The following is a 27,571-nucleotide window of genomic DNA, read 5'->3' as shown; positions in this document are numbered from 1 at the left end:
GCCCTTAGTCAGATTGGGAAATTCCAGGAAGAGTCTCTCTCAGTGCTTCAGGAAAAAGGATCAGAGAGACCAGAGACCAGGCAGGTCAGAGGGAGACCTGGAGGTGCTTCTTTAGTTCACCAGATCAAATGCCAAGTATCAGTATTTTAGGGTATTGTTTGCAGACCCCCAGTGCAATGACACAAGGCAAGTTACTGTTGGTATCAATAGCAAGCCCCAAGTGTGGCAGCACAAGATTTACATTCAAAAAGCAGGCCATAATAGTACACATTTGCTTTGCACTATGTGGACCTTAGAGCTTGAATCCCTGGTGGCTTGACTGCTCTAGAGTGAAGGCAGGGAAACAAAGGAGTTTACACAGCCTGCTCTCTTGCCTCTGGGTGAGGGCCACATTCCTCAGGAGCAGTCAGGAGTTCAAGGGAAGGGGAGAAGTGGAAGCTCACTGAGCTCCTAGCCTGGCCCTGCTGGTCTCATTCGCCAGCCGTAGTATACACCTTCCACCCTGTGAAAGGCTCCAGGAATGGCAGCCCGGCTGTACACTTTTCCGGGAGTGCACTTAGGACAATTCCATCAGGAGGTGATAAGGACCATTTGTTTGACCATTCCCTGATCAAATGGCTGGCACTGATAATGAGGCAACAGTTTGCTTCCTTCTGCTAATTAAGAGAGTCTGTCTTGGACTCTAGAAGCTGCAGAAACTGCCAAGTCATGCATTTAGACCACTTTTAGTTTTTACAAGTGCTGAATGGGTCTTAAGAGTTAGTAACTTACCTTTCAAACAGTTAAGGAAGCATTTCATGCATTTGCTTATATGCCACTTACTAACTACAGAGGCTGCCAGACTTCATCTTAAACGGTGTCGAAAGTATCACTGGTGTTGAAAGTCTCTATTGACACCTTGATAAAGTTCAGGCTTGTCACTGTGACATTGATGATATTGGCATTTCGTTAGGACTGATTGTTAGAAAGCTGATAGATGTTTATTACCACTCCCCCATCATACCTACTTTCTTCTGAACAGGCCCAAACTGTCCCTGCTAGAGAAATATAAAAAGAAGTTTCCTCACTAAGTTTTCCAGACAAACTTTGTCATAAACCATTGTTTGTTCTCAGGTCCCATTCAATTCCCAAAGGGAATTATTGACTATACATCATCTGATCATCGGGTCCATTCATTCCCCCTGAAATGCATTACTCCTACACCTCCCATCTCCTCTTCCTCTATAAAGAAGGGTGTATAAGCATTTGGACCCCACTGGGTTATTGAGTGATCATTCTCTTGCTATTGTCCCATGCTATGCATGTTAGAATAATTTTGTTTGGCTTTTTCTCCTATTGATCTGTCTTTTGTCAATTTATTTTCAGTGAACCTTCAGAGAGTGAAGCGGGGAGCTTTCCCTCTTCACCCCTATGGTATAAAAGTCACATCTATCTTGTTCACTAATAGATATCAAAGGCTCAATAAAAACCTTGTTGAATGAATTGTATATTTCCATCTTCCAGGAAGATTTTGAGAGCTTTACTAAATGTAATTTGCATTATACATAGTATGTTTTGCAAATGTATAATTATAACCTGAAAACTTGTTTTTCCCAACTAATCATATGCACCAGAGACTTTTATTCCACTGTACCACGCTTCTTTCCCTAAAACACCACAACTACCACTACCACTACCACAACAACAACCATTGCAAAATCATTGCTATTGGCATTTCCTGAGCAGATGTCTAAAAAAAGAAAGTTGTTTAGTTCCACTAATTTAAAACAGATCAACTTTAGGACTTGCATTGCTTTTTCATGCTTTGTTCTTTTAGCTAATGTATAATACTTACATAACCTAGGGGTCAGCTGAGCTCATCCTATTTAGAAAAAATAAATAAACTAAAAATAAGATTTAAAAAAGGCTGAATCCTCAATCCTACATGCTTTGAGGAGGCCAATTCCCTCTCAAGGATTTGAGAGTCCCCACAGAACCTGGGTCCATGGAGTCACCTCTGGCTCTGAGGTTCCTGCCCCATGGACTCCTGATTTCCTCTATGTGTTTTCTTCTTCCATCTCACACCAATTTATCTGTGGAAATCAACCTTTGTTTCTCTTTGTTTCTTTGGTCCCTCACTTCCCAACTTCTCACACGGCATGTTAGCATGTGAGGGAGCCCTTCTTTCTTCTAAAGGTCTTTTGAACCACTGTCGTAGGTCTCCCTTTGGGCTCCACTCCCTGAACTCTGTTCCCCTCACTTGATCATGCTCAGCTCCTCTCCCTCTAAGACTCATGCCTGTGCTCTGAAAAAGCATGGTCGATGGAATCCAGGGATGTGGCAGTACAGGAAAATCATCAGAGATTTACAATTTTACATTATCTTCTTTCCTCATCAGCTTGGCTAGGGGAAGTGAGCAATTTATTTTCCACAAATGATGCTACTTTGCTCAGAAGGCAAAAGTACCTATGGCCAGTTTTGTTTACACTTTTAAGTTCTTACTCATTGTTTTAAACTCTAAATCTTTCTTGAAAGCATTGACATTTTCAATATGAAACAGGAATTTAAAAATATTGGTTTTGCTATTGTACTTAGAAAAATGGTAACATGGCAAGAAATTCATCTCTAAGGATCTAAGTTTCCACTGTATCTAGACTTTACCTACTTTTGCTGAACTTGAACTTTTGCTGCATTGATAAAATGTAAGCATCTTTTGTACTTTTATAGAAGGTTTGTTTAAAAGTTCTGGACAGTTGACCTATTCTTGATTCCTCTGGTAATTAATCTCTACGGCCTTCTTCTCATTGAAAAAACTCTTAATTGTGAAATGTACTTACTGAAGAAGTGTATAAAACACAGATGAACAGCTTAACAAATAGTTATTAAGCAAAACCTTACACAATTATCACTTAGGATAAGAAATATACACATCCAACATTTCATAAACACCCATATGTCATTCCCTAGTCACAACCTTTTCTCTCCCCAGCAGAAGTAACTACTATTTTGAATGTTATGGAAATTATTTATTTGCTTTTCTTCTTAGTTGCATCACTCTTACACAACTAAACATTCCTAAACATTAAAATTATACTGTTTATATTATTTTGACTTGCTGTTTTATATTTGTAAGAGTCAAATATAATGCTAAGCAGGTTGGGCATGTAACTGAGGCTCATTCATTTTCACTATTGTATAGTATTCTATTATATGACTATATCACAATTTATTCTACTGTTGACGAACATTTGGTCTATTTCTAGTTTAGGACTATTATAAACTATATCTGTAAACGTTTTAATACTAGTTTTGTACATATGCGCATGGATTTTTCTGGTGCATGCATGGAATTGCAGTCATGGTGTGAAGGGCCTGATGATGTACCACACAGAACGCCCCTTGGGGAAGGATTTGCTGCCTCTACTGCTGGGGGTACTGTTGGCCTCTTCCAGGGATGGCCTCTGCTGTAGACAGCTATCTCTCCTGAGATCCCATCTCTCCCAGGATGGCCCACATCTGATGACTGATTGCAGTGGTTGTATAAAGACCCAGCCATTATGGCCTAATCTGAGACAACTCTGATGGGTACTTCTAATTTCAAAATAGCCCTTGCTGTGGTTGAGGCCGTCTCTCAACTTGCATTGCAGCTTGGCTTCTTCTGCCCAATCTGTTTCTTTCCTCTCCCTTCCATAGGTTTTAATCCCAAAGATACTTCCTATAAACGTTCCACACACTAGACTCAGTCTCAGAGTCAACTTCTTGGAGAACCTAAGTAGAGACATGTAGGGTATCCCTCTATCCAATTTTACTAGACAATACTGAGTTCTAAAATCTCGGATTTGTATTTTTCAACAATTTTGGAAAAATTTCAGCCATTGCCTTTTCAGATATTGCCTCTGGCCTGTTCCCTCTCTCTCTCTTCTCCTTTCAGGACTCCAGTTAAATGGTTAGACCTTCTCACTGTATCCTCTGATGTCTTTTACATTCTCACCTATATTTTCTATCTTTCTCTTTCCATGTTACATTTTGGATAGGTAAGAAGAAACTATCTTTCTATTGATTCATTTCCTCTTCAGCTATGCCTACTTTGATGTTAAACCTATTAATTAAATGTTTAATTTAGTTTGTTTTCATTTTTGTTTCTAGAGGATCTTTTTAGTTCTTTTTTCAAATTTGCTGTCACTTTTTTTCTACCAAAGTCATGTGTCTTGTACTTCTTTGGACATAGTGAGCGTAGTTGTTTCATGACCTGTGGCTGATAACTCCAGTATCATAAGTCATTGTTGGTCTGTTTCTGATGCCCATATTTTTTTAATGGTTCTTATTCATGACTTTGTGTTTTCTTAAATACATTGTTATTTTTCATTGTTTGCTAGTCATTCTTTTGGAAAATTACTTATAAAAACTTTGTGAGGTCTAGGATATTGGTACTTATTTCCAGGGAAAATTCACTTTTGTGCTTACATGGTGTGACACTAATACTCTGGGATGACTTTAACCTAAGGTGAAAGCCTGTGGTTCCCTCGATCACTCAGATGATGTTGTCTTAGGCTGCAAGCACATATCAGCGCTGGTTTATTTTAAATTCCCCCTTACTGTGAGACTGCAGACCTTCAGGGTCCCAGCTTAAAGTGTAGGGGCTGTCAAACTCCCAGCCATGGGTGGACCTGGGATTTTGACTTTTGTCATCATCCTTTATCTCAGATCAACCTCACAGCTATTTCTTGGTAACTAGAAAATATATAATACTCTGGGCGTTTGAACACGGGTCTACCTCTGTGGTACTAACCTTCAGCTAGACTTTGACTGTCATTCCCTACGGTAACAGATGAGCATTCCAATGCGTATAAGAAAATGTTTTAAAATATATTTTACAAAGCATTTCAGTTTGTTTTTGTTTTTCTAGCTTACAGCATCCATCAAAATTCTCTAATTAACCACTACTAAAAGTGGAAATCCTTTAATAGATGCCACAACCACAATTGCAACAACTATAACCACAGCTGCATCAGCTAATCAATGAGATCAAAATGGATTTATGGTTGGGTGCAGTGGCTCATGCCTGTAATCCCAGCACTTTGGGAGGCTGAGGTGCGAGGATTGCTTGAGTCCAGCAGTTTGAGGCCCGCACAACATAATGAGACCATGTCTCTAAAATAATAATAATAATATTTTTAAAAACCCTCCCCCCAAAAAAACCCTCAAAGTGTATTTGTATCTACTAAAAGGAAAAGGTAACAAGTTATTGTCTTCCATCACACAGCTCAAGGCATGTGATACACATCATATCAAGCACATATAATTGGGTTTTGGGGAGGTTGTCAGTGAGGAAGATGTATAACAACATTATATTCAGTTTCCTAAAAACACAGTTTAGGTAGTACAATAATGATTCAGGTAGAACACAAACACATGCACATACATACATTTTAATGGTTTAAAAGCCCTTAAATTTGTTACTTTAGGAATGTGAGTGCTGATCATTTTCAGCAATATGATGGCAGACTGATGGTCTGTTCTTATCTGAGTAGGAGTTGCTTTCTGTGGTGATATTGCTTCTCTGCACCCATTCCCATCAGGCTGAAAAATACTAGGGCAGGCTTATTAAAGACTGAATTATTATGTAAAAGAACCATCTACTCATTAGATCCCAACATTTCAGTGTTTGCTCTGTGGGTAGCCTTCTCAGTGAAGCTTTCTTTATGTGATTCAAATTTCACTGAAAAAATTCCAACTCACAGCAATTCATTCTGATGTGAAATACTGAGGTTTACTTTCTGTACTGGCCTCATTTTGGTATATTTTGCCTCCTAGGTTCTAGGAATTGATAAAACTCAACAACAACTGGAAGCCCAAGACCAGCCTAAGATAAGCAAGGAATATCTATTTTTTTTTTTTTTTTGCCATCCAAACATTTTCCCCTCAATAATTTTAAGTGTTTGAAGACAGCATCTTAGAATTTTTTTTCTGTTGAAATCTCTGTAGTTCAGAAGTATGTCTTTTCATGAGCTTAAGTGAAATGAAGAAACAATATTCAGAAGAGCTGTGAAATTTTGGATATATAACAAACAATTTTGAGAATATTGAAATGTAGTATCTGGGAATTTGACAATACAGTCTTCAGAACCCTTGTTTGTAGAAACTATCTTGAATTTCACAATGTTATTTATTGGAAAATCTTCTTCTAAAATAAGATAACTGGGTCTGCCCTTGGTGAAGCTTTTAGTGCACTAGACACATCATCCTTCTTATCTTCTGTGGGCTCATTTTGTTTCTCCTAAGTTTTATCATTTTTAGCTTCAGTGATTGACCCTTCTGTTGCACTTTTATCTTCTCTAAGATGTTGAACTACTGATAATGAGCTTGCAGAACTCTCTGAACAGGAGGGTAATGGGGAAAACAGAAGAAGTGGCAGAAGCAGGCAGATGTAATGAGAAATTTTATGTAGTTAAATGTAACAGTTCTTTTCTTATGTTTAATCTTTCTGTGTCTTGTTTAAGAAATCCTTCTCCACTCCAAGGTCGTGAAGACATTCTCTTATATTCGCTTCTAAAAGCTTTAAAAATTAATCTTTCATATTTAGAATTGTGGTGAGAACATTCAACATCCTATTGTTCTCAATCTCTGATGGAGGGGTTTCAAAGATTCATCATTACCATAGCTGGATGTGGTGGGGATTTTCCCCTCATAGTTAGGCGATTCATCATTACCATAGTTGGATGTGGTGGGGATTTCCCCCCCATAATTAGACTATGAGATTAAGAAAGTTCCTTTCTCCAAATTTACTAAGAGATAAATGTCAAGTTTTATCAAACATCTTTTCTGCATTGTAATGATTTTTGTGGTTTATGTTCTTCAGCTTTTTAATGTGGCCAAAAAAAAAAAATGATTGTTTTTCTAATGTTAAATTAACCTCTTATTCCTGGGATAACTCCAACTTGCTCAAGATGTATTTTTTCAATACATTGCTGAATTCTGTTATTCATATTTTGTTTAGGATTTTTGTACCGTGTTTGTGAGGAAATTGAGCCTGTAGTTTTTTGTTCTCTTAATGCCCTACTTACATTTGGTATCAAGGTTGTGGTCATTCCATAAAATGAGTTGGAGGGTGTTTGCTCTTTTTCTAATGTTGGGAAGAGTTTGAGAATTTAGCAGTATTATCTCTGTGAAACTTTGGTAGAACTCCTTCATGAAGCTATCTGAACGTAAAGTTGCTTTCTCTTTTAGGGAAATCTTTGCTTACTAATTCAGCTTATTTAATAGTCAGCAGACTTTTCAGTTTTTCTATTTTGAAGTTAGTTTTGGCAGGTTATATTTTGAAGAAATTGGTCTATTTTATATAAATTTTCTAAAATATATTGGTATAATAAATATTCTCATACTGTTTGTTAAATGACAGTAACATCTATGGTCATGCCTCCTTTTTCATTCCTGAAATTTGTTATTTATGCTTTCTCTTTTTCTTGATCAATCTTGCCAGAGGATTGCCAATTTAATCAGTTTCTACAGAGAACCAGCTTTGGTTTTGATGTTTCTCCCTATTGGATGTTTGCTGTTGTTTTCCTTAATATGTCATATTTAATATTTGCTTCTTTCTACATCGTTGGTTTTATTTGGATATTTTTTCTAACTTCTTGAAATTGATCTTCAATTCATTAATTTTTAGGGTTTGTTCCTAGCTAATGTATGTATGTGAGGCTTGGAATCTCCCTCTAAATATAATATTTTAATGTTATTGCATAGATTTTTCAATACGTAATAATGTCATATTTTAATTTTGAAATATTTTCTAATTTTCATTAAGGTATTTTGTTTGTTTTTTTAACTTATCTTTTTGTTACTAGTTTAGTTGCATTACAGTTAGAGATCATTATCTATTGGGCCATTAAAATATGTTGAGAGTTATTTTCTGGTCCAATAAGTCTGCTTAAAAAGAATGTGTGTTCTGTAGTTGTTTGGTGCAGTGTCCTATATAAGTCTATTTGGTCATCTTTGTCAATTACCTTGTTAAAATTTTCTGTATCCTTACTGATTTTTTCTTCTGCTTATTCTATCATTACTGAGAGAGATGTGTTAAGATCTTTCACTGTGTTGTGGATTTTTACATTTCTTCTTAAAAGTCTGTCTTGAGGTCGTGTAATGTAATTGCATACATATTTAAAATTATGTTTTCCCAGCAAATTAAACTGTGTTATTATAAACTGACCCTTTTTATTATCAACAATGCTTTTTGCCTTAATTTTTTTCAACTAATATAGTTATGTGATGCATGGTACGACTTTCAACCTTTCTATATGCTTATGTTTTAGGTGTGTCACTTATAAACAACATACTTGGACTTAAAATAATCATTGGCCTTTATCAGGAACATTTAGTTCATTTCTATTCAATGTAGCTATTCTTGCCTTGGTTAAAAATTCAGTTATTTCTGTGTTCTTCCCGAGGTAACTTTTTTTTCCTCTGATTGCTTTCAATATCTTTATATTTTATTGTAAAATGTATAGTTTTTTAAAAATAACTCTTTGAATTTACTAGGCCTCAGAGTAAAAGTATGCCATTTACATAGCTTACCTGTAGGCGAGAAGCCTGAAATAACTTGTAGTTTTGCATCTAATGTAGCCCCCGATTTACTTTCGTTGTTGTCAGGATCAATTATGAAACTGAAGTTTGGTGCCTTCTTTTTAATCACATTTTCCCCCTTGTAGCAGCTGTGTTTAATGTCATTAAAAATAGTCAGGTGCAATAGTGCACACCTGTACTCCCAGCTACTCAGGAGGCTGAGGCTGGAGGATCCCTTGAGGCCAGGAGTTTGAGTCCAGCCTGGCAACATAGCAAAACCCCATTTCTAATTTTAAAAGAAGAGAAAGAAAAATGTTCTTGTAAAAAAAAAAACAAAAACAAAACAAAACAAAAAAACTTGCCAGCCCCAGCCCTCTTGAATCTGTAGATCTGGTGTTTTTCGTGAGTTCTGTGAAAATCTCAGATGCTATCTTTTCAAATATTGCCTCCACCACATTCTCTTTGAATAAAATGATCATATATATATTAGACATTCTCACTCTTCACTCTGCTCTATTTTTTCTTGCCCTTTCTTCTATATTTTCTATCTTTTTGCCTCTCCCTGCCCCATTCTAAGTGTTTTCTTCTGACATATCTCTCAGTTCATTAATTTTTCTGTAGTTAGTCTAACCTGCTAGTTAACCATCCATTTAAGTTCTTAATTCTATTATTTTCCAATTCCAGAAGTTCTCTATTATTTCAGATTGTTTATATTAACTTTTATTCTTTATTTTTGCTGTTGTTTTTGTTTTTTCTTTTTATTTTTTTCTTTTATTCTTTCGTGTACCCTACATACAGATTTATATAAGTTTGTCTTTTTTCTCTAAATATAGTAATCATAGTTGTTTTATCTTCTGGGTCTGATAATTCCAGTATTTGGAGTTTTTGGGCATCTGACTTTATTTTTTAAAAAAATGGATTCTGCTGTTTCTTGTCCAAGATGTTTTCTTCTTTATGTGCCTGATTGCATTTGGTGGGTTGCTGATGATTATACTTAAAATTATTTGTATATTGGCATTTGCTTCTGCTAGACAACCAGGGTACTTTCAGACAGGACAAGTTTATTCCACGTTCAAGTTTGAAGCAAGACTCATCAAACTGATATAAACCCTTGAGGAATAATTTATTTATGATTCATACTTCCCCTATGGATGTAGTTTTGGGGTCCTAGCTTATTAGACTTCACATTCTGTGTGGGCCTGGGCTTTGATATCTGTCACCCTTGATCCCTGCAGATATAAAAATGGAATTCAAATGTGTGGGGATTGGCAAATACAGTAGGGGAAAAAAAATGTACCTTCTGTGCTTATTTACCTGTGTGAGTTCAAATTTTCTCTTCACTTTGGCCTGCAAATTTCTTGCTATGTTGTAGGCTCAATGATTTCAAAAAAGACTTATTTTTCTAAATAAAGAAAAATACTTTATTTAGAGATCTGAGTGGTTTTCAGCTGATGGGAGATTGTTTCAAATAATCTAGTCCATCATTAACAGAAATTTGAATTCCTCATCTTTTTGTAGGTAAAATTTTTCTTTTCTTGATTTATAATTAGTCTGGAGTTTTTGCTTCTTTTTTCTTTTTTTTTCTTTTTCTTTTTCTTATTTATTTATTTATTTATTTATTTTTTGAGATGGAGTCTCACTCTGTCACCCAGGCTGGAGTGCAGTGGCACAATCTCGGCTCACTGCAACCTCCACCTCCCGGGTCCAAGCGATTCTCGTGCCTCAGCCTCCCAAGTAGCTGGGATTACAGGTGTGCACCACAACACCTGGCTAAGTTTTGTATTTTTAGTAGAGACGGGGTTTCACCATGTTGACCAGGTTGGCCTTGAACGCCCAACCTCAAGTGATCCGCCCACCTTGGCGTCCCAAAATGCTGGGATTACAGGCATAAGCCACCACGCCCGGACTTTTCTTTTTCTTTCTTTCTTTTTTTTTTTTTTTTAAAGAGACTGGGTGTCTTTCCATCGCCCAGGTTAGAGTGCAGTGGTGTGATGATAGCTCACTGCAGCCTTGAACTCCTGGGCTCAAGCGACCCTCTCATCTCAGTCTCCAGAGCAGCTGGGAATACACGTGTGAGCCATTGCACCCAGCTGGAGTTTTAAGGATAGCCAAGATCAGTGGTAAGGATTCTGTAAATCTATTCTTTTTATTTTATTGTATTTTTTTAGTTCATAACCTTACACATTTGAGAACTTTATCTTCTTCTCCCCAGTGGTCACCTTATGAGCAAGAGATCATTTAATTTGTTACCTTTCTTGTTCTTATTTGCAGATGTTGATGAATGGCAAGAATCAGAAGAAAGTGTTGAACACATCCCCTTCTCTCATACACACTATCCTGAGAAGGAAATGGTTAAGAGATCTCAGGAATTTTATGAACTTCTTAACAAGAGACGGTCAGTCAGGTTCATAAGTAATGAGCAAGTTCCAATGGAAGTCATTGATAATGTCATCAGAACGGCAGGTCTGTACTTGCAGATGGGGTCTTTGGAAATGTTAGCCACTTTACTGGTGTAACTCTAACAATGGAAAAATGTCAAAGTTTAAACATAGTGAATAAAGCCTAGAGTGATATGTGTATCTATAAAGTCTTACCCAAGTGCTGAGTGACTGCCAGAAACACAATGACTTCTACTTGCCACATTTTGACTATTACAAGCTTCTTGGAAGCAGATGTGACAATAATTCAAAACTTCTGCTATTATTCAGTTCATGATCTTTTAATTAAAAACCAAGATTTCTGATCACATCATTAGATTAATATATTGGAGGAGATACAGCTTCTTTCTTTCCCTCCCCTTAAAACACACCAGACACACACACACTCGCATACTCAGTTATATTTGTTTTCTTTGGAAGCAAATTTCTTATATTACACACCGTGATGCTATAGTCCAGTATTCTCATTAACTAGCAAAATTTACTTATGTAAATTTGCAAAGTAAATCAAAGAAAGAAAAAACCCATTTTAATGTAAATTAATATTTCCACTGAGGAAAAAAAAAATAAGAGCTACAGAAAATGAGGAGGAGAAATAAGAGAAATCTCACTACTTGAGAATCTCCTGTGATTGGAGTCTTATTCTTACATAAACCACATTTAAGTTTATTTGCAAAAATTTTCACATGCTCATTGTTAATCTATTGTCCAACGTGAAAGGAAGCAAGAATAAAATACTTTACTTCGGTTAGGAATACAAATACACTAGATTGTTGAGTCCTTAGTCTGACTAACAGCAGTTACTAAATTTCACCTTTACCTGTATCTGTATTTGTATATGTGTATGTACACATATGCTGCGAAGGTGAATTTGACACAACTAAAAACATTAGGGAAAACTTTATTTCTTATGTTTAGAGATACAAATATTTAGTAAACAAATAAAATGGGTACAAAGTTAACTGGAATCACTCTGTGCAGAAATTGGGGCCTCATGTTTAGCTTTTGACTTGAATTTCCCAAGCCAGTTGAGACTTCTAGTGTTGGGAGTCGTGTGTGGCAAGCAAGAACCCCACCAAGAGCCTGCAGCCCTTCCTCCCTCATCGGTGGATTAAACTATCCATTGGGAAGGAAGGAAGAGTTGCTTCTGAAATATCTCACCTGTGAGTCACTGTGGTCTCCCCCTGGGAACAGTGGGCCATCTCTAGGGCCGAGGGACGACACCCAGATCAGAAGCTGGCCCGTACTCTCACCGGAATCCCACAGGGAACTGAGGCTCCTTGGACAAAGGTGATGCACTGTGAAGCTTTGCCCTGGGACACTGGAACTGATCAAGGTGTGGGCTGAGAGTTCCTGAAGTCTCCCTGGGAGTAGAATGACACATGGCTGTGCGTATTGAGTACCCATGTCTAAGAGTTCTCCAACTGGGCCGGGCCTGGTGGCTCACGCCTGTACTCCCAGCACTTTGGGAGGCCGAAGCAGGCGGATCACGAGGTCAAGAGATCAAAACCATCCTGGCCAAAATGGTGAAACCCCATCTCTACTAAAAATACAAAAATTAGCTGCATGTGGTGGCAGGCACCTGTAGTCTCAGCTACTTGGGAGGCTGAGGGAGGAGAATCGCTTGAACCCGGGAGGCAGAAGCTGCACTGAGCCGAGATAAGTGACACTACACTCCAGCCTGGTGATAGACTGAGACTCCATCAAAAAAAAAAAAAAAAAAAAAAAGAATTTCCCCAACTGTCGTGTGTCCCCAAGGATAAACCTCACAGTGCCACACTAATAGCTTTGATATAGGGACCAAACACTGTATAACTAAGTTGCCTTTTGAGGAGTGTTTTAAAAACCATCTTACCGTATACATTTTGCCTTCTTCAATAACCTTCACAACTTTATTTTTATTTTTTTCAAGAATACCAAAAGAAACAACAGTCTGGAGAACTCTGGCTGTCAAAATTTCCCCTCTGAGTTTCTTTCCTTAGTGGTCATGGTGCAGTTACTTGGGGACATTTTCTCCCACATAATTAGAGAAGCAGAGGTGGAGTTCCCACAACCCTGGAACTGCAGAGCTTGATCATTGATCAGCTGGCCTGATGCTGAACAAAACGAACTTGGCAGCAGCATGACAGGGTTCCCTGCCAGGCATTTGTTTTCCAGATTATCTAACTTCATTTTGAGCAAATATGAATTATTTTTATTTTTATTTTTTTTGAGACAGAGTTTCACTCTTGTTGCCCAGGCTGGAGTACAATGGGATGATCTTAGCTTACGGCAACCTCTGCCTCCCAGGTTCAAACAATTCTGTCTCAGCCTCCCAAGTAGATGGGATTACAGGTGCCCACCACCACACCCGGCTAATTTTTCTATTTTTACTAGAGACGGGGTTTCACCATGTTGGCCAGGCTGGTTTTGAACTCCTGACCTCAGGTGATCCACCCACCTCGGCCTCCCAAAGTGCTGGGATTACAGGCATGAGCCACTGCGCCCGGCCAAGTATGAATTATTATGTTTATCCTTAGAAAAAAAATTTTTTAAGAGATAGGATGTCACTCTGTTGCCAGGCTAGGGTGCAGTGGTGCAATCATGACTCAACTGCCTCCTGAGCTCAAGCAATCCTCCCACCTCTGCCTCCCAAGTAGTTGGGACTACAGGCACACACCAGCACACCCTGCTAGTTAAAAAAAAAACAAAACAAACAAAAAAAAAACTGCAAAAATGTTTTAATTCTCCAGCTCCAGCCTCCCAAAGTGCTTGGACTACAGGGATGAGCCTCTCCTTAATTAGCAGCCTCACACTTTCCTGCAGTTTTAATTTCTGATTTTAATGGAATGGGTGACAGGAACAGCCCCGAGTGGGGCCCATACAGAGCCCTGGACCTTCGTGGTTGTGAAGGACCCAGATGTGAAGCACAAGATTCGAAAGATCATTGAGGAGGAAGAGGAGATCAACTATATGAAAAGGATGGGACATCGCTGGGTCACAGATCTCAAGAAACTGAGGTACAAACAGTGGTGGAATTGGGGATGTTTGCCTTGGCTTCTTAAAATAAAATCACCACCACCACCATGTCCTGGCTTTGTTGTAAGTGTGGACAAGCTTGATTCTGCCTCTGGGAGGAATTATGGAACTTAAGAGAGAGCTCACTCCCGTATCGCCATGTGAGCGTTTGGTAAATAGGCTCTGACTCAATTATTTGCTCAGTAAATAATTGAGGAATTACTTCACTTTTCACCCATCTGGAACACAAAATGGCGAAATTCTTCTCAAGATCTTGCATGAAGCAAATTACATTTTGCTAAAGTGATCAGGTTTTCCCAATCATTTTACTAAGCAGGTTTTAGTTTTAGGACAAGTTTAGCACAAGTGTAGTTATCTGTGAGGCCTTAGTAACTTTTTGGCTTCCTCAACTCCAGGAAAAAAGTGGAGGGGAATTCAGTGTAAGTAGTTTCACTGTGGTCCCTCAACAAATGCAGCCCCCGGGGTCTGCTCTGGGCATTGAAGTCACAGTCCACGTGCTCTATGGAGGGAATGGAGAGTGTTGGTTCATTGAGTGAGTCAGGAAAGTGGATTACAAGTGGCTCCTCTGTGTTGATATTTCCATGATTTAAAATTCTGATGCTTGGCTTTATTAAAAACCACTTTATATATTTTAACTATTTTCACCCTTGCAATAACCATATGGATTGGGTACACAAGAGTACATATTACAGAGGAGGTAACAGTTCCATGGGAGGCCAAGTAGCTTGCCCAGTGGCCAAAACAGTCCAGCTCCAGTGCAGATCTTCTAAAGCATTACCATTTTCCCTCTTTGTAGGGAGAAAAGAAATGGCAATAGTCAAATGTAACTAAGCTGGTTGAAGTACAGTTAAGTAGCTTTGCAAGTGTAACATACAGATGTTCATAGTATAAGAGGAACCATGGAGAAATACACAAGTGAGTTTCAGTGTGCTTCGGAACAAGGAGGCATAACCAGGCTAGAAATGAAATGAATGGTGATTGTCTCTTACTAATGAATGACACAAGATATCCTAAGGTAAAATCCCAATATATGGGATTATATGACTCTCTGTCCTTTTTGACTATCTGTGCTAGAATAAAACTTCTGCCAAAATGTGTGGGCCAGGGTAATGAAATCAAGAAAGAGATATTCTGAGCTGGAAAACAAAACTTTAGCTCTGCATTTATACCTCACATGAATGATCTCCCTCTCCCGCAGAAGTTCCCTTCCTTTTTTCTATAACTGGGTGAACAGCATTGCCATCTGCCCACCTGTGATTTTGTGATTTTGGCTAAACCTCACTGCCATCCTTGCCTTCTCCCTGGCTGAATTTTGACCCAGTGCATGCTGGGTAATAGGACCTGCCCTTGTATCTTTCAGCATTTCATATGTCTTGCCATACTAGGCACTTACTAAGACATGTTTATGAAATTGAATGATCCTGGTCAGAAAAAGAGGAATGAGACAAAAACAAAAATTCTGCAGCTGTTCAATTTAAATATAAAAGATGAGTAAATAGGTTTTTATTTTTATCATAAAGAAGCTAAGGTAGTAAAAGAGAACAAAAAATATGGGCAAATATTCTCCTGAATCTCTTTTCTCTTCACAGAACCAACTGGATTAAAGAGTACTTGGATACTGCCCCTATTTTGATTCTCATTTTCAAACAAGTACATGGTTTTGCTGCAAATGGCAAGAAAAAAGTCCACTACTACAATGAGATCAGCGTTTCCATTGCTTGTGGCATCCTGCTAGCTGCCTTGCAGGTATGTTGAGACATCAAAGGTTAAAGGGTGGCCTTATTAGAACATTTCAGCTGAGTTTTCAATTCAGGGACATTTGGAAATTGTTTTTTAATCTAAAGTAGAATTCCTAAGTGAGGTAACTCTGATGTGAAAACTGACTCTGGAAACCTGGATTGGTGAGTACGATGGTTCAACAAGTTGGGAATTCACTTATCACATCATTTCAAGGTTAGAAAAATTGGTGGTGTGTTTGCCGTCATCTGTAACAACATGAAGTTTCAAGGGTTTTGGCAGACACACATGAAGAACTTTGGAGCCTAAAAGTCACAGAGGCTAACTCCCTGGATACGTTTACTGTTGCTCTTAGAGAAGATGGAATGACTAAAAAGCCATGAGAAGGGCTCTTCATAGAGCCCCCTTTCTAAGAAGTTTGCATTGCATGGCATTAGGAAGATGGTCACGTGCTTTTCAAAAATTCCATCTGCATAGGAACGAGAGCAGTGGCTAACACGAAATGGAGCAGGATTGCTGTACAGTTTTCAAACTATTCATGCACTCACTCAACAATGCATTCACTCACAAATATTTTCTGAGCTCCTTTTTGTTTTGTTCTGAGACAGGGTCTCATTCTGTCACTCAGGCTGGAGTGCAGTGGCGCCATCACAGCTCACTGCAGCCTTGACCTCCTGGGCTCAAGTGATCCTCCCACCTCAGTCTCCTGAATAGTTGGGACTACAGGCATTCAGCACCATGCCCGGCTGATTTTTACATTTTTTTGTATAGATGGGGTTTTGCCATATTGCCTAGGCTAGTCTCTACTCCTGAGCTCCAGTGATTCACTCTTCTCGAGCTCCAGTGATTCACTCTTCTCAGGCTCCCGAAGTACTAGGATTACAGGCATGAGCCACCATGCCGGCCTCTGAGCTCCTTCTGTGTGGCAGTTCCTGGGAGGCACCGGGGATAGTTTGTCTGATGAACTGTATATTCTAGCAGACACTGGGGGCTGGGTAGGGGATAGAGAGAGATGGTAAACCCATAAAATAAACGTAGAAAACGAGATTATAAGAGCAAGAGCAAGTAATCATACTTTTAAGAGACAATGGATTCCAAAAAAAAAAAAAAAAAAGAGCTTCTTCACTATCTCAAAGAAAAGTATGTATTTTCTTTGAGATAGTGAAGTCATTGAAATGTGTTTTAGGTTATTGGAAAAATTATCCTGAAGGAGCTGGCATTGATTTCCTTCCTGAATCTGTAAGCAGGTAAATAATGGAATCACCACGCGGCGTCAGACTGCAGGGCACCGCTACCTGATCAAGGGTCCTGGAATAAGCAGCGAAGCCTGCAGTAAGCTCAGCTCACAAGGCTGCCCGGGTGCCTCTGCAGTGGGCAGTCTTTTTCACTTTGCCATTGAGTTTGCTGCCCCCTAGCTTTCATAAGGCATAATCCCGAGAGTAGGTTACGATTAGTGATGGAGGAAAAAAGTCTCCATGAAGCCCCTGTCTCCAGTACGGTGACTGGGTCCTATAAGCGCGCCATGCACGTCTTATAGAGGCAGCTTCCAGAACTTCCTGGTCAGGTTTAGAGGTGGTGATCTGATTGGAAAAGCTGGAAAGGGGCAGTGAGGGGGAAGTGTCTGGAAGCTCCTCATTGCTTTTACTTAGATGTTTGTTATTTGGAGGCTTGGAAAGAGGTCGATGGGGTACCCCTTGGCCACTGAGTCCCCCATCAACAGGCATCAGCATTTCACTGGGTGGGGAAGCTCTGCTTCCATGGTTGGCTCTGTAGTTATAGGAACTTGCCGTGGTGGTTGTCGTTTAGAATAAAATATACAAGCCTTTATTAATATATTAAATACCAAGAGCTAGTAGTAGCTCTATAATTTTAAAGTAGTGATGAATGTAATGATATTTTAAAATATCTATAACAACTGTAAAATGATATGAAAATAACTGGATTTCATTGGTGATAAAGTCATAGATATTGCTAACACTACTGTGGTTTGCTGCCTACATTTACAAAGGAAGAAACTGCTAAATTTCAGTTAGATGTTAGTGAATATAAAGACTTTGTTTTTCAAATTCAAGTTCATGGACCTGCCAGATTCAATCTTTGGCCCTTTGGGGGTCTGAGGATTCCAGTTTAAAAAATCCTGACCTATAATAAGACCAAAGTACTCACATTGAGAGAGTGAAAGATAAAATAATAATAGAAGTCAACTTAACATTAATAATATTAGTAAGAGGAATTGTTTAATATGGTCTGTGTATCTGCAGGTTTCTACTGCTAGAGACATACAAAATTAAGTATGGAGTAAAAGCTATGTCTTGAAAAGGACCAAAATATAAAATGACACCAAATTAAGGTGTAATTATTTTCTCAAAAAAGTTTAAGATTTATCCATTCCAAGTTCAAATACTATGTGAAGATATGATCAAGGAGAAGAAACACCATGATAAAGTGTTTCTTTATCTAATAAAGACAGAAAGCTAATAAAGCTAATGACAGAAAGAAGAAATCAGTTAGGTTTTCTGATGCATGTATTCTTGAGAACAGTCTCTCAGGTATTGTGAAATCTTTGTTAATCAAGGTATATAATGATGTTATATAAAAGACCTTCAGCAAGAAACTATATCAAGTCACTCTAGATTCATATATGTGCATATGTGCATGTGTAGATATATGTATATATACACACACACACATGGGTTCATGTATATATGGATTCATATATATATATGGTTCAAATGCCAATATTAGAGTTATTGATAATAAATCATAGATTCCAGGCGGATCACTGGAGTTCAGGAAAGAATATTTAGCAGGAAAATTGGCCAGGTATTGTGGTTCACACTTGTAATCCCAGCACTTTGGGAGGCCAAGACAGGCAGATCACTTAAACTCAGGTGTTTCAGACAAACCTGGGCAATATGGCAAAACCCCGTCTCTACAAATAAATACAAAATATAGCCGGGCATGGTGGTGCATGCCTGTAGTCCCACCTACTTAGGAAGCTGAGGTGGGAGGATAGCTTGAGCCTGGGAGGCAGAAGTTACAGTGAGCTGAGATCATGCCACTGCACTCCAGCCTGAGCGATAGAGCCACACCTTGTCTCAAAAAAAAAAAGAATATTTAGTAGGAAAATTATGTCGCATTTGGGCTAGTACACTGCTTTGGTGGACTGCTCTTATCATTTGGTTCTTGTACCAGAACACAGACCAATCACTTAGCTAAAAGGAACTCCCTGTGGTTTTTGCCTTTCCTTTACTATAGTTGTATTCCTACAGTATTTTTCTGTAAGATAACCATTCCTATTTCTTAAGCATCAATGAAAAATAATAGTATTTTTCTTCTTCCAGAAGCTTCCCACTGCTTGGTTAAAAGAAGGGAGGGGATGGGGAGATTGATGGGGGCAGGGAGGTTCACGATACCATTACCTGAGCTGGCAGCCTCTTTGCTGCCCAACTTCAGGGAAATGATAGGAAGAGCAGGTATAAACGGGACAAGAAGGTCCCCAGGTTAGAAGGGAGAGCAGCCATTCTGCCTGCTGACTTTAAAATGCTTTCTTGTCCTCTTATTTTAGAATGCAGGTCTGGTGACTGTCACTACCACTCCTCTCAACTGCGGCCCTCGACTGAGGGTGCTCCTGGGCCGCCCCGCACATGAAAAGCTGCTGATGCTGCTCCCCGTGGGGTACCCCAGCAAGGAGGCCACAGTGCCTGACCTCAAGCGCAAACCTCTGGACCAGATCATGGTGACGGTGTAGGCAGGGCCGCCCAAGGGAGTGGCAGGGAGACGGCGCCCCTGCTTCTCCCTGCGCCTCTCACCTGCTCCTCTCAGGTCTCTTGGCTGCTCTTTCTCCGGGTGTCAGGTTCCCTCATTGCTCTTTTTGGGTGGCCACACTGCGTCAAGAAGCCTCTCCACACTCTGTGGGCTTCCAGTCCCATAAGTCCCGTTTCTTATCCACTTTGGAAATGCATGAACGCTTCACAAAGAACATGCCCTGGTTTTTACATTTTAAAAGTTACTCTAGAAAATTACTGTTGGCTTTTTTCTTGTATTTTTAAAAAACTCACATAGAGGAGACAATCAGAAACTTACCATAAATAATTTAGCTACATGATGACTCGAATTTAAATTTAGATTAATCAACTGGTCTCCTGCTCTCTGACTTCTGGTGTCTTTTAGACAAAGGGTATGCTTTTGAGAACTACCTTTTCAAAAGTTCAGTTTCAAAACTGAACTTCAGGGACACGCTGCTAGTTTTGAATAAGTAACCATCAAAGTTACTGAAACATGGCCAGGTGCAGTGACTCATGCCTGTAATCTTAGCACTTTGGGAGGCTGAGGTGGGCAGATTGCCTGAGCTCAAGAGTTCGAGACCAGCCCGGCCAACATGGTGAATCTCCATCTCTACCAAAAATACAAAAAAATTAGCTGGGCATGCACTTGTAATCCCAGCTACTCAGGAGGCTGAGGCAAGAGAATTGCTTGAACCCGGGAGGCAGAGATTGCAGTGAGCCAAGATGCTGAGATGCCATCACTGCACTCCAGCCTGGGCAACAGAGTGAGGCCCTGTCTCAAAAAAAACAAAAACAAAGTTACTAAAATGTCACCTTCACAGAACAGGACAGGGTACACTTGGGTCGCACGGGCCTGGCTGGCATGTAAACGGTCAGTTGCACTGCCTAGTGGCGTGGTAGATCTGATTGTAGCATTCATAGAAGCTGCTAACTACTCAAGAATCTTGCAAGATAGTTATTAAACATTCATAGCTTGAAATTGCCCATGGTGGGAGAATTTACATCACAACCACTACAAATCAGGGCTTGCTTTCTTTTACTTCAAGAGAGCTGCTTACCATACACAGCACCCACAGTCTCCCTTCTCTTTTACCCCACCCCATGAAACATACTGACCCCTTTTCTCCAGACGATAGCACAGCTGTTTGGGCCTGATAGGGTCACAGGTGCCAGGTTGGGAATGCCAGATGTAGTCTTCACTCATCACCTTCTGTCATCCTCCCAGGGTTGTCGTATACAGAGGCAAACTCTTACAGCTTGGATGATTTCTCATCAAGCAATTCTACTCACCTCTTCATCCCCTTCCACTATGCTTTTCTTCTTGTTGTCCTCATTTTCCTTGAGAAAACTCTCTCTATAAAAAATTTCCATAGAGTATGTGGATTATAAACAACAGAAATTCATTTCTCACAGTTCTGGAGGCTGGAAGTCCAAGGTCAGAGTGCCTGCATGGTCAGGTGCTGGTAAGGACCCTGATCTGGGTTGTAGGCTGCTGACTTCTCATTGTGTCCTCATGTGGTAGAAAGAGGGTTGGAGCCTCTGGCATGCCTTTTATAAGGGCACTAATCCCATCACGAGGCCCCACCCTCATGACCTCATCACCTCCCAAAGGCCCCCCTCCTAATACCGTCACATTGGGGGTTAGGGTTTCAACATATGAATTGCGGGGACACAAACATTCCGTCCATGGCACCTACTTTATAGGGTTTGGCATGCTGCTTGGTACATGCTTAACATTCGTAAATGGTGGGTGCCCTTACTGTGGTAGACACCATTGTCATTGCAAGGCAGCCCTGCTTGGGGTTCAGGTGAGCAAAGGTAACATGGGTGAGTGAGGGACTCCCTCCTCTTCAGTGAAGCCCTCCTGTGGCTCAGGGGCAGCTGCAAGGCCAGATGGAGTTGGCCTGCAGGGAGTCGGCCTTACCCCATCACAGACCAACTTGAAGGATGTTTTCCTCTGTGTAGTTATCAATCTGATATGCAGCCAGGTTACTTACTTCTGAAGCATCGGAGTTGTTGATTGCCACTGCCCCATGGTTCTCACTCTTTGCAGGAACTCTTTAAATTTTTATTTTAAAAATTACGATGGAAACGTCTGGTTATCACCTTAACCAAGTGACAAGGTCCTAGCACACCATTAATGGTAGGATAACTGACATTAGGTGTTCCTGTTGGGATGCATTATGAAGCATTCCTTCCAAAGATGTCAATGGAAACTAATCAAGTCTTACACCTAACTTTCAGTTTACAGTAAATACAGAGGATAAAGAAGTTAATGGCATGGTGGAATAACCAAAATGTGCGTCATTTTACAAGAAATAGGCCTGGACTCTTTAAGGAGTGAGTGTCACTGTGGGAAGAATAAGAGGGGGACTGTCCTGTCCTTGCTACTCAAAGGGTGGGCCTGGGCCCATAGCATCATTGGGACCACCTGGGCGCTTGTTAGAATCAAAGATTCTCAGGCCTCACTTAGACATCCAAAATCAGAATCTGCATTTTAACAAGATCCCCAGGTGATCTGCATGTCTGTTAAAGTCTGAGCTCTGTTTCAGATAACCAGAGACCCAACAACCAAAGGCAAAACATAAGCCTTGATTGGATTTTGTTTTAGGAAAAAATCTCATAGGTATAAAAGACAACTGGGAATGTTGAATGTGGATCTAGTGGTAGGTGATATTGTTAGTGATGTGCGTGATGCATGCTGAAGTACTGAGAGATGAAGCATAATATTGACAACTTACTCCAGGAAAAAAGAAGGTGTCTGTATATGTGTGTGTTCGGAGAGTGTGAGCGAGAACTAACATGGTAAAATGTTAGATGGAGCAGATAGCGTTCTCATTATACTCTTATTTTAAATTTATGTTTGAACACAGTCAAATCTGAATGGAAATACATGTAAATAAGCATTTCTTTCAGTCATATAAATAATTTGCCTAAAAACGCCCTCTAAGTCCATCATTAGGTTAAACAATTTACTGAAGGTGCAGATATTATGCTTATTTCATTGGGTTGTTTTGGAATGTCCCCTAGTTGGATAGTTTGAGGCATGAAAATGAGAATCAGAGGAGAAATAAGGCCAGAAGCTCACATTGCTTGCAGGGAACCAACTGAGTAATCAAGAAGAGGAAGGAAGCCCTGGGAAGGAACGTAAAATCCATTTCAGCCTGCCTGCCCCTTGGAATGGAGGGTCTTCTAGGGACCGGAAACACCAGACACTTCTTCTGCCCCAAGCACACCCCACACTAATTTCTGCTGCAGCATCACCATCAGGGCAAATCAGTACAGCCCCCCAGCCATCAGTGGTGTCTAGAAAAGTAAAGATGATTTTCTTCCTTCTCTCTGCAGCCTCAAGCTCTTACTAACCTTCTTTTATGTGTTCATAAATGTTGTCATGTGACAACTGTGCTCAAAGTTAGAAACAGTGGTCTGGCAGGCTTATAGATCCTCTTCCTGTTTTGAGGCCTTAAAACAGAAAAAATAATGGAATGATTGCATCACTGCGAGGAAGTATATTTACTTAAGAAACTTGAAAATGGTTTGTGTTTTACTGATAGGACTCACCTGAAGACTCCACTTTGCCGAGAGGGAATTTTTAACTGTAAGCTGTGTTAGCCAGCACAGGGTAGAGCCATGGTCCTCATACTTGCTGGCATCACTCATGTAGGGGTCTGTTAAAGCACAGATTGCTGGGCTGCACCCTCAGCGTGTGTGATTCAGCAGGGCTGGGTGGTGCCAAAATGCTCCGTTTCTAATGTATTCCCAGGTGTTGCTGATGCTGGTGATTGGGTACCACATTTTGAGAACCATGGGGCATTGGCAATCAACAAATGCAATGCTTGTGACTTGACATGATAAAAATTCATTTGTTGGGCAGGCAAAGTCCCCTGTGGGCCTGGAAACCCTCCGAGACAATTACTTGCATGGCGTAACCCAATAATCCGGTGGGATGCACCTTCCAGGGCATGGCTGCCTCCTTCCTAGAGGCAGCAGGGGGAGGAAACACTGGAAGAGCTCACCCCAACAATTCCTTCCTACGCTGGCCCAGGAGTGACCTCCTCACTCTCATAGCCCTTTGGCTAGAATTAGTCATGTGACCGTGACCTCACAGGAGGTGGAGCAATGTCATCAATGTTATCCCCCTGCACCTGCAAGGAAGGGGGCCCAGAAGTGTGTAGGTGCTGGATGTCTCTTCCCCAAAACACCTAACTCTGAATTTAGAAAATAAAACTGGATATAACAAACAAAAAAAGGAGGGGAGAAGGAAAGTTGAAGAAATTGGTGAAATCAGAATAGGACAGTGAAAAGCATAAAGATTTTCTTCTGAAACACTAAGATCGGTTGATATTTGTCTAATACAGCTTTAAATAGAGTATCACTTTGGGCCAAAGAAAATCGATACAAACATACATAAAGTGGAACTAAGATTGACTTCTTCCTAGACATCCCTGCCTCTGCCCACAAAATGGAAACTTCCATCAAGAAGTACTGGAGGACACTTCAGTATTTCTTTTTTATTTTCTCCTCCCTATGAAAGGAAGAGTGACTTCTCTGATGCATGAAATTGGGGGTAGTTATTGCACATGTTCAAACCCCAACAAAGTAGGGTTTTAAGCCAAATTTACAAACTGGGGGTGATTCACCTTACAAAGATGATCGACCAATTGGTTTTTCTATTTACTTTATTCTTGCTGTCACCCACGCTAGAATTCAGTGATGTGATTATAGCTCACTGCAGCCTCCAACTTCTGGACTCAGGTGATCCTCCCACCTTAGCCTCCCAGGTAGCTGGGAGTACAGGTGCACACCACCACACCCAGGCTAGTTTTTCTAAATATTGGAGTTCCCAAAGAGTATTCAAACTGATGTGATATTTGAAAGGACATTTTGTAAGCATCTTTTAGGAATATCGGTAAGTGGAAGAAAAACACATAGTTATCAGTGGATATTTTGCCTGAGAGACGTGAGAAATATAATTGTTGTTTTGCTAGGTATCAGCAGAGTGCTCTCTTATAATTTGTGTGAAATGGAAACAACGGTAACATCATGTTTTCAATTCACACATATATACAAGTAATGAGAGGTCCAGAAGGAATGTTGCTCCAGCTCTGCTGCCACTGTGCCTCCTTTCTCCTACCCCACTCACCCCACAAAAAAGGCTAGACACTCAAAAAAAGCTGCGTTTATCTACCTTTTAGAGAGGGTGAATAGCAGAGAACTGGAGGCGGGAATGATAAGGAACTTCCAGCAGGAGATTGCAGGGAATGGGCTGACGCATCTAAAGGGGATGCCAGGTCCGCTCCCTACCTGGGTGGCCTCAGCAAATGACGTCCAGGACATCCAGGGGCAGGCTTGAGGGAGAACAGTCCCTGAAGCCAAAAACCTGCCAAGCTAAATACAGTAGTTCTAATGAAATGTGAGAGGCTATAATCCCATTTGGGAAATTCCTAAAAAGTCATGAGGCAGGGGAATGGTTTATGTTATTATCATGACCTGAGAGTCATGGCTCAGAGCCAAATGTTCAGGATTAAATTCAACAGCATTTAAATTTCGTTAGAGTGAGATGGAAATATGTTAGCAATGCCTGCAGAGTGCCAAGTAAACGCAAAAGCCAATGAGATCATAAAGGAAGTTGTTAGCTAACCTAGGTGGAGTCGCCAACTTCCTTCTACTCTAATAATTAAAAATAAAAATAATACTTAGGAGGTAATTTGAATAGAGATTCAAAAATCAAACCCCTCTGAAGGGTGAAAACTGGGAGCCTCCTCTTGCCATAGTAACCATAGCACTCAGGGCACTGTCTTCCAGCACTGGAGTACTGTCTTCTGACCTGAGATCCTAAGCAACCTCTGCTCATCTGAGATGTCCACCATATTGCGGGCATGAGTCCTTGACAACAGTAAATAGTACGTCTGTTCCCTTGTTGGATAAATGATTTTCCAAGTCTGAGAATGTGTGGAACTCATTATGGAAATAATGCAATAATTCAAATCCATAATATTGATACTTTCATGTTAAGTTTAGAAACAATCTTGTGTATACTCCTTAAGTGATTTGAATATTTAAAAAGCTTATGATTCCAATTGGAAATATGAAATTGATTTTAAGTTTGTGATTTGAAGTTGAAAGGTATAAGAATATTTAACTTAGCTCATTACAGTATTAGACTAGATTTACTATGTTTATAGGTGTAATGTATTAGATTTACAAGAGATGCTTAAATATATGAGAATATTTTGTCTTAATTGGCTATAATCTTGTCATATCAATGATTTGAAGTGCTAAAATAAAAAATCAAATATGATAAATTATACAAGAAGTTTAGAATGTTTAAGAGATTTTAATAAACAGAGCCTGTAACTGAGACTGATGGTTTAAGGGAGTTTGGCTTATTCAGCTTGAGTTAATCAAACATGAATTAAAGGCTCCCTTCCCCAAAGAGATTTGTTTTATTTTATTTGTTTACTAGTTTTATATGTAGAATAATAAAATGTGTATATCAGGTCAGAATGCTTTTGACAGAAACTAATACAAGCAAAAAAACCTCACTATAACCTAAACAAATAAGGGATTATTTTTCCTTCCTAGTGAGAAGTCTGGAGGTAGATATTAGATGCTGGTCTGTTGGTTCAATGAAGTCAGTGCCAAAGTCTAAGTGGTTCTCTTGGCCTTTCTTCATAACCACAGGATGCTGTTAAAGCTTCACCAATCACAACAAGCACAGTGCTTGAAACATAATAGGTGCTCAATAAACACTCAGTACATATTGAATGTGTGCAGAAATATATCTCTATCTAGTCATAAAATTTTAGAATGCAAGATCTGAAAAGGACATGGAAACCTGTGTTTTTAACGTGTGTTCCAGGTGATTCTGCTGACCAGGCGAGTATGATAAACGTGGCAAGTGTTCTCAAGTGAGCTCATCAGTCCCGGGGCTGTTAGCACCTTCCATCTGCCAGGGCCTCCCTGGTCTAGACCTCCAGCCTTGACCTTGCCCTGAAGCTCCAAACTCTTAGGCCCAGCTGCTTTCTCTGTCCCTCCACTTAGATGTCAGTAGGCACAACCTTTTCATACTCAGAGTACTACTTTTGAGTCCTTTCCACCCCTTACTTGGCCCCTCAATTCATACTTTTTGGGGTAGAGCCTCAAATCTAGAAATCATCTGTATTAGTCCATTCTCACACTGCTAATAAAGAATACCTGAGACTGGGTAATTTATAAAGGAAAGAGGTTTAATTGATTCACAGTTCAGCATGGCTGGGGAGGCCTCAGAAAACTTACAATCATGGCAGAAAGAAAAGCAAACATGTCCTTCTTCACATGGCAACACGAAGCAGAAGAATGACAGCTGAGTGAATGGGGAAACCCCTTATAAAGCCATCAGATCACATGAGAACTCACTCTCATGAGAATAACATGGGGGAAACTGCCCCCATGATTCAATTATCCCCCATCAGTTCTCTTCCATGACATGTGGGGATTATGGGAACTACAATTCAAGATGAGATTTGCATGAGGACACAGCCAAACTATATCATCATCTTAAATTTCTGTGATTCTCTTATTCTGCACATCCAAATCCATGAGCAAGTTATACTGACTTTATCTCTGAACACTGACCATGGGAGGGGAGCAAGGAGAAGCACTGTGAAAGGAAGAGCGTGCTGCCTGCTGCTGTGAATAATAAAATATCTTGCTCTGACCCAGTAGTCTCGTGTCTTCTGTCAGCATCCACACTACTAAGTCAGACTACCTTGCTATCTTGCAAGGACGGTAAAATCTTAGGTCCTTTACAATTCATGACCCTTGGCATTAGATGTTCTCTCCACCTGCAATGCTCCTCCCCTAGATACTGTCATGGCTGCTCCCTTCATGTCAGTCATGATTCAGCTCATCCCAGTACCTCTGCTGAGAAGCTTTCCTTGACCACCCAATCTCCAGAACCCCCAACCAAATCCCAGTCACTCTCAATCACTTCAGATTTTTATTTTCTTCAGAGCACTTATCATTATTTAATAAATTTTAAAATTTTATAGGGCAACATTTAAAATATAT

At 39.9% G+C, this 27,571-nt stretch overlaps 1 protein-coding gene across 4 annotated transcripts in view; it reads left to right on the top strand.

Moving 5' to 3' along the window:
* The window catches only part of IYD (iodotyrosine deiodinase), a 34,985-nt gene extending 7,767 nt beyond the window's left edge, over positions 1-27,218 (top strand). Inside the window, exons 2-6 of one of the 4 annotated variants that reach the window (XM_009205888.4) lie at positions 10,810-11,001; positions 13,816-13,975; positions 15,584-15,740; positions 16,979-17,090; positions 19,300-19,489. In XM_009205888.4, coding sequence (XP_009204152.1) covers positions 10,810-11,001; positions 13,816-13,975; positions 15,584-15,740; positions 16,979-17,090; positions 19,300-19,382 — 704 coding nt within the window. In that variant the 3' untranslated portion in view covers positions 19,383-19,489. Of the gene's footprint in view, positions 1-10,809; positions 11,002-13,815; positions 13,976-15,583; positions 15,741-16,978; positions 17,091-19,299 lie in introns of those variants that run through there. The other 3 variants (XM_003898039.5, XM_009205886.4, XM_017958224.2) reach the window with 3 other exon arrangements.
* The last annotated feature ends 353 nt before the right edge of the window (positions 27,219-27,571 follow it).

The sequence above is a fragment of the Papio anubis genome, chromosome 6, assembly GCF_008728515.1.
Source record: "Papio anubis isolate 15944 chromosome 6, Panubis1.0, whole genome shotgun sequence".
NCBI classification, from domain to species: domain Eukaryota; kingdom Metazoa; phylum Chordata; class Mammalia; order Primates; family Cercopithecidae; genus Papio; species Papio anubis.
Note: the sequence above shows the minus strand (reverse complement) of the source record. Positions and strands in the feature narration are given on the sequence as shown.